The sequence below is a fragment of the Tetrao urogallus genome, assembly GCF_951394365.1.
Source record: "Tetrao urogallus genome assembly, chromosome: 3".
NCBI lineage: Eukaryota > Metazoa > Chordata > Aves > Galliformes > Phasianidae > Tetrao > Tetrao urogallus.
This window is the reverse complement of record NC_136815.1, coordinates 90,481,260-90,495,672: the sequence shown is the minus strand read 5'-3', so window position 1 is coordinate 90,495,672 and position 14,413 is coordinate 90,481,260. Positions and strand designations below refer to the sequence as shown.

At 38.0% G+C, this 14,413-nt stretch overlaps 1 protein-coding gene across 1 annotated transcript in view; it reads left to right on the top strand.

Moving 5' to 3' along the window:
* Window positions 1-14,413, top strand: part of COL15A1 (collagen type XV alpha 1 chain) — a gene marked incomplete at both ends in the record, with an annotated part of 106,643 nt that overhangs the window by 39,129 nt on the left and 53,101 nt on the right. The window contains 5 exons of the mRNA XM_079533921.1: window positions 5,643-5,769; window positions 6,607-6,722; window positions 11,787-11,849; window positions 13,291-13,398; window positions 13,955-14,017. Coding sequence (XP_079390047.1) covers window positions 5,643-5,769; window positions 6,607-6,722; window positions 11,787-11,849; window positions 13,291-13,398; window positions 13,955-14,017 — 477 coding nt within the window. The remainder of the gene's footprint in view (window positions 1-5,642; window positions 5,770-6,606; window positions 6,723-11,786; window positions 11,850-13,290; window positions 13,399-13,954; window positions 14,018-14,413) is intronic.

Here is a 14,413-nt window from a genome sequence, read left to right as displayed (position 1 = left end):
CAGTGAATCAGCAAAAAAAGAGGTGTTCATAATCTCTGTAAGAGGTCTTTTTTTTGTAAAGAATCTTTCTGTGTTTTCCCTGACAGTTTGCTATTCAGCCAAAAGCTGTCTTTGGCACATCTATAGGAATTCTCAGAAAAAAATACCACCACTCTGTATGTCAGAAATGTAATGACAGACAATGCCAGAAAGGAAAAGTAGGAAAAAAAGAGTTTTCATTTTTAGTTCATGAATCTTGAAGCCATTTGGTTTGTGTTGGAGTATTGGTTTTATAAGGATTTTTTTTTCCCCCTCAGAAACAGAATTCTTCTCATTAGTTTTATGTATTCATCAATTAGCAATCATAAAAATACAATCAAGTATCACAGAACATTTCAGGTAGATGGAAGGTTTGTGTAGTCCAACCTTCTGTCCAAAACAGCATCGACAATCAGGTTAGATCACACTTCTAAGGGCTTTTTCTGATCTGGTCATGGAAACAATGGAGGTTGTTGATTATACAGTCTCATTGTACAACCTATTCCAATGCATGCCTATTCTCATGGTGAAAATATTTCTCCCTACATTCAGTCAGAACATCACTTTTTTCAGCTCAGTTCCCATTGTCACTTCTGCTGCCAAGCACTACTGTGATAGCCTAGCTCCATATTCCTCATAATCTTACTGTGGGCATTGGAAGGCTGCCACAAGATCAGCCAGAAGGCTTCTCTCCTCCAGACTGAAGAACACCAGTTCCTTCATTAACTGCTCATGGAAAGTGCTCCAGATCTTGTCTGTCTTGCTGGGCATATGCTGGACCCATTCCAGTTTACTAATATTTGTCTTGTAATTGGGGACTAAAATTGGATCAGCATTCTACATGTGGTCTAACAACTGCTGAATGAAAGAAGTTTACAGTATCCCTAGATCTATTAGTCAGAACTCCTGCTAATATATATTTCTTTGCTGACAGAATGCACTACTGGCTCATTTTCAGCTTTCAGTCCACTGTCAACCCCAGGTCCTTCTTTGGATAACTGATTTCCAGTTTCATAGATTTATAGAATATCCTGAGTTGGAAAGGGCTCACAAGGATCACAGAACCATAGAATATCCCAAATTGAAAGGGACCCACAAGGGTCATATTCTCCAACTCCTCACTACTCACAGGACCACCCAATAAAGAAACCATATATCTGAGATATCCAGAAGCTTCTTGAATTCCAGCAGGCTTGGTGATGTGACCACTTCTCTAGGGAGCCTGTTCCAGTGCCCAAGCACGCTCTCAGTGAAGAACCTTTTCCTACTATCCAACCTGAACCTCCTCTGGCATAGCTTCATGCTGTTCCTTTGGATCTTATTGCTGGTCAGCAGAGAGAGATCAGTACCTGTCCTTCCACTCCTGTCATCAGGAATCTATAGACCATAGAGTCACACCTCCATCTTTTCTTTAAGCTGAACAAATCAAATGACCTCAGTTGCTCTTCGTATATCTTGTCCAGTTTAATAATTTAATATATTAGCTGAAAAAGAAGTATCCAGAATACTCATGTGGTGCTGATGTATTTTCTATTTTTCAAAGTCTTAAAAAGCTCACAAAAACTATAAAATAATCTGTGATATGTTTTTAGTTTTTAATATGTATTTGATTAGTTTTTCTGCTATTTGTGACATATGGGGGCAATATACATGTAATAATTGCTCAAACCAGCTCAATAATACAAGTATACTAAAGACACCATTACAGAAGATGGACATTATACCTGCATTTCTTCTCTTTTTCACAGAGTTTGTAAATTTACTCAATTGTGTATCTAGTGCACCCTCTTTTTTTGTATGAAAGTAACATAATAGATTAAATGTTTTATGATAAAATCTTGCTTTCCGTTTTGATAATGGAACTTGAGAGTAAGTTTCAAGGTTATTGAAAAAATAATCAGTTTTTTGTATATTTGCAGTTCCATTTTCAGTTGACATTTATACCAGCAAATTTTTAAATAGAATGTGTAGAGTTGCAATCAGACATAAAACTCAAAGAAAAATATGATCGTGTCTCTTTACTGGGCTTTCATGAGATATATCTTACCAGAGAAAAAAATATCTCATGATGCAAAACCAGTCCTTGTTCTTGTCATTGCTTTTTTGGCAGTACATACATTTGTGAACAGATGCTTTCAAGGATGAAGTACAGGAAGAGTAAAACTGGCGCTTGTAGCTGCCTGGGCACACTGTAGACTCATATTTAGCTTGCCCTGAACAAGAATCCTTAGATCTCTTCCTGTACATATATCGAGGATTGCTCCAACCCAGATACAAAATCCAATGATTTTTTGTCTAGCTGTATGCTAGACATTTTATCCAGAAGGATACTGTGAGAAATGGTATTAAAATCTTTGCTAAAATCCAAAAAGATTGTATCAACTGGCTTCTCTTACTCACCTAGACGGGTAACCCTGTCATAAAAGGTTAAATTAAGTTAGTTAAGTATGACTTTCCCCTCGTGAACCCACATTGGCTGTGACCTATGACTGCATTGCCTTTCAAGTGTTTTTCAGTAACTCTCAGAATAATCTTCTCCACAATGCTAACAGACACTAAAGTGAGACTGACAGGCTTGTAGCTACCAGAGTCTACTTTCCTATTGTTCCTGAAAACAGGGACACTTTCCAGTCAATAGGCACTTCTTCAGATTCCCAAGACCCTTAAAAAATTACTGATAGAAATGTCACAATGACATCAGCCAGCTCTCTGTACTCAGGGGTGAATCCTATCAGGCCTCATAGATTTATGTGCATCCAGGTGGAGCAGCAAATCCTGCACAAGTTTGGAGTTTGCTGGGAGTTGATCATTACTGCAGCCACAGTCTCCCCAACTTAGGAGAGAACATCCACAGGGCTCTGGGAACCCCAGACCCATCATCAGTTTTGAAGACAGAAACAAAGGCGGCATTAAAAATATCTGCTTTTTTGGCTTTTCTTATTTGTGAGCGCTTCATCCTCATCAAATAACAGAACAGTATTATCTCTGGTTCTCCTTCTGTTGTTTATATATTTCAAAAAGCCCTTCTTATTGTCCTCTGAGATACTGGTCAGCTTCAACTCTAATTGAACTTTGGTCTTGTGAGTTATCTCCCTACAATGATGAATAGCATCTCCGTATTCCTCCCACGTCATCTGACCTTGCTTTCAGTGGCCATGCGCTTTCTTCTTCTGCCTAAGCTCTAGAAAATGATCCCTGTTCAGCCAGGACAGCCTTTTGCCCTGCTTGCTTGACTCCTGACATTTTGGAATCACCTATTCCTGTGCTTTTAAGAAGTGGTACTTAAAAACTGAACAGCACGGATGAAGCCCACGATCATGAAAAGCTTTTTCTCAGGGGATATCACCAACTTATTCCCGAGCAGCCTGTAGTCTACTCACTTCAATGTTTTGAGTCAATGTTTTTCTGGAAGTTTTCCTTTACTACCGAAGATTTTAAACTTGACTATTTCACAGTGACTATGGCCAAGATGGCTAGCAGTCACCTCTTCACATCTCAGACACCCTCCATTTACAAATAAGAAATCTTGGCAAGCCTATTTTTGCACTTTACCCCTAGCAACCTTGTTTAAAGTTCTTTCAGTCATCATTGCACAAAAATTCTTTTCCCTCCCTGGGAAAGGTGTATTCCACCAAGCACCAGCAGACCTGGTATTGTGTAGACCATTCCACGGTCAAAAAAATAAATCTAATTCTACCAGTCACCAGAATCAGAGCCATTTTTTGATCAGCTGAATATGTCTGTTTCTTCCAATATGATTCCTTGCTACTAGAAAGAGACAGAAAAACACTACTAGTCTTTTAACCAATCATTTCAAGGCCCTGAAGTCTCTTTTGATTGCCCTAGGACTTCTCGTTGCTACTTAATTGCTGCCTTCATGAAAAACAGAAATAGCTGAGCGCTCTGTCAGGATAGTGAGTTTTCTAGTAACATCTTCTTCCTGAGCAGCTTCCTATGGATTGGGTTTGGTTAGCATATTGGGCCTCTGTTCCCCCCAGAAGGAAGTAATCTATTGCAATAATCTTTCTTTTTTCCTTGACTGCTCATCAAGTTTCAGAGCCTTATACCTGTTGTATAAGGACACTTGGGGGACTAAAGGAGGCTGGGAAGGGATATGCCTGCCACCACAAGTAGAAACATGCTTCTGTTCTCCCTGTCTCTTAGGTCTTCCTTCTTTTTGTGTGGTTGCAAGAAGTTTGAGGGTCCTTTTCTTCTTCCATTGCGGCCAGCTGATGCATGTGTCTCAGGGATGGCAAAGTATGATTTCAAGTTGATTTCAATGATACCAGTTGATCTTCTCTGACTCCCTGATGCTCCTCAGCCTGTTCACCTTCTCCCAAAACTCTGACCCCAAGCTGAGCAGTTCTTCTACCTGGGCACAATTCCCACAGGGATGCTGATTTCTGCCATTAGACATTGAAACAAAGCTCAGGCACACTCTGCAGCCTGAGACACGGATGGCTGTGTGTTTCTCTTTCTTCTCACCCACAAAGCCAGTCATTTTATAACAAAAGGCAATCAGGTTGATCAGGTATGACTTACCTTTCATTAATCAGCATTGACTGTTCCTGGTTAGCTGCTTCTTCATATGTCTAGAAATGTGTTCCAAGAGATTTTGCCTCATGATTTTTCCAGTGTCCAAAGTAAGGCTTACCAGTCTGTACTGGTGAGGATTATTCTTTTGGCTTTAAAGTAAATTGAATAATCTACAAGTAAATGTTCCAAATAGATTTTATCATTTTTAAAGCTATTTTTGTATTATTCATATACTGAGCACAAGAAATGTAAAAAATTAAAAAATGTTACACATATATATAAAAATATTTTAATGGAGATTCTAAAGTATGTTCTGGATTGTAATTAGGAGTCTGCATCAGAGCTTGTATGGTTACCAGGGTTAAAACACAACATTCAGTAAATATTTTAGCAATCCATATTACAAAATGTTGTACTTGTTGATCTGGTTCAAGAGCAGAATTCTTTGCCCATTAAGTGAGTTCCAAACTACCATGGCATCACATCTAAATTTTAATTAAATGGAAAATTCAGGTCCTCATAAAATAATTGTCATGGCACTGAGCTGACACTTCTCCAGTTCTCTAACTCCTGCAGGGGGTAAACTAGTTATATTCCTCTTCACAGATTATACCAGGTTACAAAACTGACCACTCTTTACCGACCCTGAGACAGTTTCGGGCTTAGTTCTCTAGTAGTACCTTTATATTCCTTGTATTTTTTTTCCATCTCCATAGGCATGTCAAGTGTAGATCACTTGGTCTGGAAGAACAGATCTAACCGTGTTAGCTTTTCTCAAAATCCTGACCAAATCTGTGTGACATCTGATGCTCGGCAGAAGCTAAATGTGTACTGTCAGGAAGAAAAAAAGAGGTGAAATAAAAATTTTTAAAATAAAGAGTGTGTATCTGCTGACATTTAGTAAATTTCAGTTGTAATGATAGCAATTGAAAGGTATTATTTGGGAGAGATCTGGATTTCTGGTTTACTTCATAAATGTAGAACTTTTAATTACTATGCTTTGAGAAACATGATCAGTTGATTCTTGCTTTATAGCATGTGCTAAGACTTCTTTCTAAACTGTTTTTTGGGATTTTACATTTTTTTAGCCTGAAGAATCATTGGCTGAGGCAGTGGAAGCACCTCCAACCATATTATCTTATTTGAAAGAAAATGATTTCTCAGGACATCACAGAGCAGAAGAAACCTCTGAACCAGCTAAAATTAAAGAACAAGGCACTGCCTCTTTTTTGTCTGCTTTCTTGTTTGGGAGCATGGGAGGAAGAGTTGTCATTTATGTTATGTAGGTCAGAGTCAGTAGTTTTCCCATACATGAAAAGCCACTGACATATTTTAGATGCTGTCAGAAACTGAAAACCCTAAGATTTTGAGGATCTTGTGTGTTAGAAAAGGATTGGCTTCTCAAACACTGAAACTGCAATCTCTTACACTACAGATTCTTAACAGCAGCAAAGATAAGTGTTAGCAAATACAGTCACCATTCAACTCATCTCTCACTTCACTCCATGCTTACATCAGCCACTGTTAAATATGCAGAGAATAAATTTACCCTTCTACAGTATAGAAATTTAAGTCATGGAACAAGAGTTTATATTTTAAAGTTCAAATTTAAATACACAGGTAGATAAATAAACAAAGCTGACATGTGGAGCTATGGCTGCAATACTCTACAGCACTGAGCAGGAGTTAGGCAAAGGAAAGGAAAGGAGAAAAGTCCTCTCTGTTCTGCTCAGGTCAATGAGAAGCATGGCATTTGGCATTACAGAGGTGAAAAATAGGCTGCTGTTAGACATGATCTTGAGGCAAATAAGATGTTTAAAGTAAACTTTCAAAATATAATTTTATTCTCTCTTCTGTTTTTCTGTCCTTTTAAATATTTCAGAATTATAAAATGACTAACACCAATTCTTGGAATGTTTCTCTCTGTGTATTTTGGTAATGATCTAAGTAATTTATTTTTCTTGTAACTAAATGCAATCAGAATGTTAAGATAAATAATCTCTGAATTAGAGTAATTTTCCCCTCTCAGTAATAAGTGATTATCTTATTTAGACTCAGCTGTTGTGGAAACTGGACAAAGCAACAGAGAATCTACAGCTGTCATGCAGAAAATCTTAAGAGAAGAAGATGGCTCTGGTGCTAGTGTCTTGCTAGGAGGGAGCAGAGAAAAGGTCTGTACTATGGATTTAATATCTACCCTGTCTTTTTTTTTCTCAAGAGCAGGAACAAATGAACTTTAATTGCTTTTGTGAGCTGTTGCCTTTACCTATTACATCATAGCAGCATACCAAAAAAGCACATTGCTTTGTACATTTTTGAATGTCCTCTCATTACAGCAAATTGGAAAGTGTTCACACTATGCCAAAGTCCAGATCTATAATGATTTCTACTATTGAGAGGGAATTTATATTTTTCATTCATATATAAAAATTTTCTATGAGTTTTGCACCACTTCCATTTTGCATTAAAGGGAGTGAGAAGCAAACAAAAAAAATAACCAAGATAAATCCTCACCACAAAAACCCGTGATTTTTAATTAGCTGAAACTAGGCATCTTGTTCTACCCCACAGTGATTACCTTACAGCTGAAAGTCCTGCTTTTTTTTTTTTTAAGAAATGTGGCATATAAATAGATTTAGAAGGACACTCTGTGGGTGCTCTTCAAGTATTTCTGTGTGAAGGACCAAATGCAAAGAAGCACTTTGTTATGTCAGTGTCTTATTAGCAGTTGAATCCATGCAGAAAACCAAAAGGAAAGAGGACTAAACTCCAGAATGATCCATGCCTGTATTGCATGCCACTGGTTTTCCTTAGTTGTCCTCAGACTAATGTGAAAATGTAGTTATAAACTCATTTTTAATTGAATGACCAGCCAAGATGTAAATCCTATGTTTTGCATCTTGAAAAGGCAATGACAGAGTGGACTGCACTCCTGAATGTCTGCAGCTCCTATTTATTCCTTTATGAAAGCAGTGTGGGCTGCCTCCTGACAACTGAACCTGGAGCTGAAAAATTCTTGAAATGTAACTGGCAGGTATCCTGATATTTACACATAAAAGATGCTTTGATTAATGAACTATTGAGACTGTACAACTAGGACACTTTATAAAGGATCAAAGTTGAGTCAACTTGATCTACGTCTTGGTGTTCCTTGTATTACATCTCTGTGTTAGATTAATTACATGAATAGATGCTGTTTACTTCTATACCTAGCTTCTTTATAGGCTGCCAGTACATTTTTTACAAGTGCTCAAGAGGAGGAGATAACTGGATAGCTTTCAGCTATCAGAGATGACTTCCAAAAATCCAGATCAGGCTCTTTTTTTTTTTTTTTTTTTTTTTTGTAAATGTCCAAGTAGAAATACCTAGTAGGGTCCTTCTTGATAGAAAAATAATCTAGAAATTGTGTGTACCTGTACATTACTGAACGGAGGAGACAAAGATGGGTTATAAGTTCAAAATTTATCAATATGATAGCAACGGGTACAACTATGATGGATTACTGACCAATGTTATGGTAGCAAATATATGAGGTTTGCTCCAAAATTAACACCTTCTATTTAATTATGTTGTTTCATTATTGACTCACTGGTGATGACTATCCTCACTCTGTAAGCCATTTGTTAGGATTTCTCTCTTTACTATCAGTAACTTCCCCATCTTCCCCGCATTCCCTAGCTGCTTAGAATTTGTAATAAATCACTGGACAGCATTTGGCCTCCCCTGCCTTAACCTCAGCATATATGTATGTTGAACCATCTCTTCCAATAACTGGATCAAGACATTTAAATTGACCTCACAGGACAGGATATAGTCTGAGGTGAGAGTGTCGTTCTTTGAATGTTTGAGTGTACCCCTTGAGACAGAGCCTGAGGTAAGAGGATTGTTTTTTTAGAATATGTAAGTACCCTTCAGGGGATGCAAGGAGCAAAATTTTTGATTTGTTGATAATACCTGTTTCTCCCTGGAGGAGATGACTTCACTTTTGAGGCTTTAGAATACATGTGTACCCCTTGGGGGTGTAAGGTACAAATTGTTGAGTTGTTGAGAATATGTTTTTCCCCCCAAAGAGATCACCTTACATTTTGAGGCATGATCATTAATGAAAAAAAAGAATAAGGGTGGGAATCTGCTCCTCAACCTTTTAGAAAAACACGATGCCAAACCCTTCTCACCTTGCTCCTTTCTTTGGGATCCCTGTGGCATCATCAATGTCACTGTTTTGGGCAGCCATCTTCTTTGGATTAATATTTGCAATTGCTTATGTTGACCCTATCACACTCACTGGGTGGCCATGGTCCCATGCCCATATGGGGTATAGTGGGAGTATGGGACCAAATTCTCATTCTGACAGATGCTTAACCCTTTCATCTGTGGTTATGTACAGTAATGAAATACATTCAGGAAATGAAAGGGACTGCGATAGTACCAGCCAACTCCCCAGTTCCTGGGAGATGTAGGATGAAGAACAAAGATGGGGTGTGAGATGCAACAAGTGACTGATACACGATGCAACAGCCCTGCAGTCTTCCCTATGAGCACTGGGCATAAACCAGCACCTGTTATCTGATGTATTACCTCAGTAGGAAAGAACTAATATAAAAGATGCCCGGTTAATTCTAGATGCATTTGCCATAACTCAAAATAATGTATCCTTAGTTCTTGGTTGTAACCAAGCACAAATATGGATGCAAAAACAAACAAACAAACAAACAACTTCTGCTCTGTACCTGGAGCACATCCTGCCTTCCTTCTGCACTGACCTTGGTGGCTGCAGGGCTGTTTCTCTCACGTCATCTCACTCCTCTCTCCCAGCTGCTGTTGCATAGCACTTTTTCCTCTTCTCAAATATGCTCTCACAGAGGCACTGCTCAAGGCTCAGTTCTGGCAGCAGTAGGTCCATTTTGGAGCCATCTGGAACAGGAGCTGATATGGGACAGCTTCTAGACTCCTCACAGAAGCCACTGCTGGGAATGAATGGAGTTCTGCGTCTCACTAGAAGTAGGGATCTCTCTGTCCTTGACTGTCACTTTTTCACTTCGATTCTTGTGCAGAGATACAGTCATGAGGTGCTCGTAAAGAATTGACACAGTTTGAGTTACTAGACATGACTGTGACCCAAATGTGAAAACTGGATTTTTTCTCATCATTGTAGTACATACAGAGTGGTAGAAATTCCAGAAAAACAGGCACAAAACACTGACAGGAGCTGTGTGGATATATCAAAGTGAATGGAAATGGACATGCTGCCAGACAGTGAAAACAGACCTAAATTAAGAAAATGTGCTCCCATTGTAGCAACCATTTGGGAAAGCTACAGGGAGCAAAAGAATGGATGAATGCATTTATCCAGTGAATTCTCAAATGTAGAGGGAAAGAGACCAAGATGCAGCTGAAATTCAGATCTTGCTGCTCTGTAAATGCAGAAAAGATAATTAAAATACTCAGAAAGAGTATTTTCTCTTCCTGAGGAAAGAAAAAGGAAAGAGATGTAAGTCCAGGTAAGAAGAAGAGATGTAAATCCAGGTAAGTAACCCCAGGTAATAACTGGGGTTGAAGCATAGACCATTAAAAGCTAATACTGTGAATTGTATTTCTCTGACTTCTGTCTTTTAAGAATGCTTTATGCCAACCAGGTTGTTTTAATCCTGCTGCAAGGTGGGAAGACCATACCTTGTGTCCCTGCAGTGTCAGGACAAGTGGGCAGGAATATGTACTACATACATGCATTTGTAGAGTAGCACAAAGGCTGAGTTTTCCACTCCCAAAGATGAGGGATGCCCTGTGATACAAGCAGACCTACATTTGATTTACTTTTCCTTTAAATATACACTTGTCCTGAAACCAGGACCATCATGCAGGGCAGATGTCCAAAATGTGCATTGAAGAACTCCACAGAATTGAATTGATGAATGTCAAATGCAAGAGAAGTGAGATGGGGGGAAGACAACAATGTATTTTTTCTCCTCATTCAGTCCATCAGATGTATCAGGTAAAAAAACAAGTGGGATCAAACACTTGCAGTTATATACAAAACCTAAAAAAAAAAAATTGAAATTAAATGAGTGCCAATTGTTTGATGAGAAACAACATGCGTATTAAGCAAACACAATGTTTTGCAAGTATGATTTGTTTGGTCTGCCATTTGTTTATTGTCCTCAATTTGAGTGATGCGGAGACACATCACTTTTCCAAAAGATTTTAAAACACGAAGGCCAAATCTATCTTAGGGAGTTCTACAGAAAACGACACATGCATAGATGAGAATGAAAAGATACATTATTAAAGATTTTTTGACAGAAGTTGAGAATAAATGGTTGTAAAAGCCACGAATCCCTTAAGTAGAGATACTTCAAATTAACCTCAGCAAAAATGGCAGAGATTGTATAAGAAAGAGAACAAGAGATGGTAGCAGTTATGAAATAAAATGAAGAGAGACATTCATAGTGTTGACAGTAGGTAAAGGTAAATGCACAGATAAATAATCATTACGTGATTGAAGTGGAAAAGGCATTACAGGTTGTTGTGATAAAAAGAGGAAATCTACTTACTAAGTACCACAATGTAACCAAACTTTGTACTTACTCATTTATTCTGGAGTGACATACAGTGCACAGTAAAATGTGAGATGCACAGTAAAATGTAACTGTGGCAAGAAATATCATAGATTCACCAAGGTTAGAAAAGAAAATTCCATTTGGATGAGTACAGTCAAACTGTAATACTAAAACTAAACAATATTTTCAAATGAAATGTTTTGGAAAATGCTTTGGTATATCAATTTCCCATTGTAAAAAGTTTCTTTGGATTGCAATTGTGAGAATCTCAGAATTTGGCTTTCAAACTAGGGTATTGTAGGAAACAGTTGCTAAGTTTTGGATATGATTTTTATTGTATTCTTAATAGTGACAGGTATCCTTCTGAAGTTAAAATTTGTCTGAGATATCCTTTTGTCTTCAATCAGTTTAAATAGTTACATTCTGTGTGCGTCCTGAAGGACTGTGTCACAACTCATAAAGCATGATTAGGTAAATACGGAGATGGGTATTCATGAAATACAATAGTATGAAATCACCAGACACAACTGAAATATTTTTGTTGAATTATAAGTTCTTTCATCAGTGACATTCTGCTACAGTTATATTGACTAGAACTGTATTGGCTGCAACTGACAAGTGATATTTTTTCATCTTTGGAAGCAGTATTTTAAAACTGGATTGACTTAATTTCAGATTAGACTGAAACCTGAAGAACTGGGTTCTGGATATGCTGATAGAGAGACTGAGATTTTAAGAGTAAGTATATCGTGAAGCTTATTTCACATGAGCTTAACAAAGAGCTTCATTTTACCCATCCAGATAATAGATGATCCATTTTCTTTTCCAATTGACAATATTACAATTTCCCAAAGAAATATAAATATATATTTAATACCTAGCGTTCAGAAATGCTTTGTAGGAAACACTGGGGATTTCATGTAAAGATCTCAAAGACATAAGTGTACGTAAGTGGGGAAGAAATGTGAGAAAGGAAAAGGACAACAAAGAAGTAATTTCAAGAAAACTCCTTAAAGGAGAAAACGCTTTTAATCTGGCACTGAGAAGGCAGTAAAAAGGAGATAGGAATTATATCATTTATTTATTTTAATTCAGAGTGCCTGCTATAAAATGTATGCTTGCTTGCATGAAATATTTTACACAACACCTTCCACTGTTATTTGATTTTTACTGCCGTTTGCACTTTCCTATATTTTTGCCTTTGTGAAGAAGAATAGTATTGTTGTATGAAGTTTGGCTAGGAAAGAGAAATGTTCTGGCTCAGCAACAGTTAAAAAGGAGAATTCATGCTGGGCAAAATTTGAGTCTTGGGCCATTAACTTATACTTGACCACTGGTTTAATTAGGGTAGTCAAAACATCTTCTGGAGATGGCTACCTCAGCTTCAGAAGGAGCTTGCATAACTTAGGAATCAACTAAAACACTTTATTTTGCAGCTACACTATCTAGCTTCATTTCAGTAGGTAGTGTTGTAAAATGCAGTAGTTGAGAGCTGGTTGTGCAGGATCAACAGGCTCCACACACAGAATCAGACAAGTAGGATGATGAGTACTTCTTTAACATAGCTAAATCTGTCACTTTCACCATACTGTGTAAACGACCTCAAGTAAGCCTTGTTTTAGAGACTGAAGGGCTGCACTGTTGTATTTCCCATTCACTGAGAGCTGATATATTTTGAGAGACAGAACTCACAAAAGCAGGGCTCTGGATTAAAAAAGAGCCAAGCACAGTCAGGTCTTAGCCATGAGTAAGGTCCTGAGTGCTCTATTAATAGCATAGAAGAAGTTCTTGGAAATCAGTGGTAAATACCTAACCATTTTCCTTTGTTCAGTGACCCCCTGAATTCATTTCAGATTAATCAGTGGAATATCTCTAAGATGTTTTTGTGATTACAGAAAGCAGGCACAGAATTTCTCATTTTTTTATTTCAAAATATAACTTATTACAAAGAGGCACAATTCAGAAAGCGAGAATGGAGAAAGTCAGTATGATCATGAGTAACAAGTACATCTGTGAAACTAGAAGTGGAAGAGGGATAGGGACCAAAGCCAAGAGTTTTATGAACATGAACAGTCTGTATGAAATTCTCCCATTTTTGTGTAACAAATAAATGAATTTGGCCAAAAGAGAACTGAACATATTTGTCAGGGCATTCTAACAATGCTACCAATTTAATTAGGGCAGCCCAGGATCGCATGGCCTTCCAGGAAAACCAGCCCCTGATTCAGATGTAGGGCATCCTGAGTCATCAGGGGAAGACGGATCCGCTGTTGAACTGAGCCCTGAAGTGAGTAACAATTCACAGACAAGCCTTGATGTTGTTCCTGCCCTAAAGCACGATTGTAGAATCATAATCATAGAATCACAGATGACCTGGGTTGAAAAGGACACAATGATCATCTAGTTCCAAACCCCTGATGTGTGCAAGGTCACCAACCATCAGACCAGGCTGCTCAGAGCCACATCCAGCCTGGCCTTGAATGCCTCCAGGGATGGGGCATCCACAGCCTCCTTGGGCAACCTGTTCCAGTTTGCATAAATTGGCTATTTTACATGCAAACATCATATTTATATTATATAATATTTAATTACTTTTTGTTTTATTATGTGATTGTTTGATATAATTTAGTACTAGTATACATTTAAATAATGCTTTGATACAAAACCAGACTGTCAGAAGACAAGAAATACAAGTGCTAGTACTTGTGAGCTGCTTCCTGGTGCCATGTGAAGGACCATCACCTTTAGTATTTTATACTGCTGTTTCGTGAGTTGGTCCAAAATACCTTCCTAAGAAAAAGACTATCAAATCACACCTGCTATAGATCTGCTATCATCTACAGGGTCCGCAAGGTCTTCCTGGACTTGATGGAGTGGTTGGCCCACCAGGACAGAAGGGAGAAAAGGTAAGGTAAACATTTGTGTTGCTCCTACTTCGATGTGATATCTTTAAGCTAAAAAAGCCATAAATTATTATCCTTGCAACACAGTGTTGGCTGGCTTCATTTTTTTCAAAATCCAGATTATTACAACATATCACAAAAGGCATTTTGAGAAATCCAGGTGGTTGCAATCTCATTTTCTGCAGCGTGAAATGCTCTAAATGCAGTATGATTGGGATTCACCAATAAAAAACTGGCAAGTCTGTAGGAAGAACTCCAGCTCCTAGTTGTATGTGTATATGGGCATTGGAATTACTTAAGTTTGGATTCTGTAGTCTGTTCCATGTGCTTTAGCCCAAGCTGCACAAGAGCAGGCCTGCTGACTGCTAACAGCAAGTTGTGTGTACTTCTGTAGTAGTT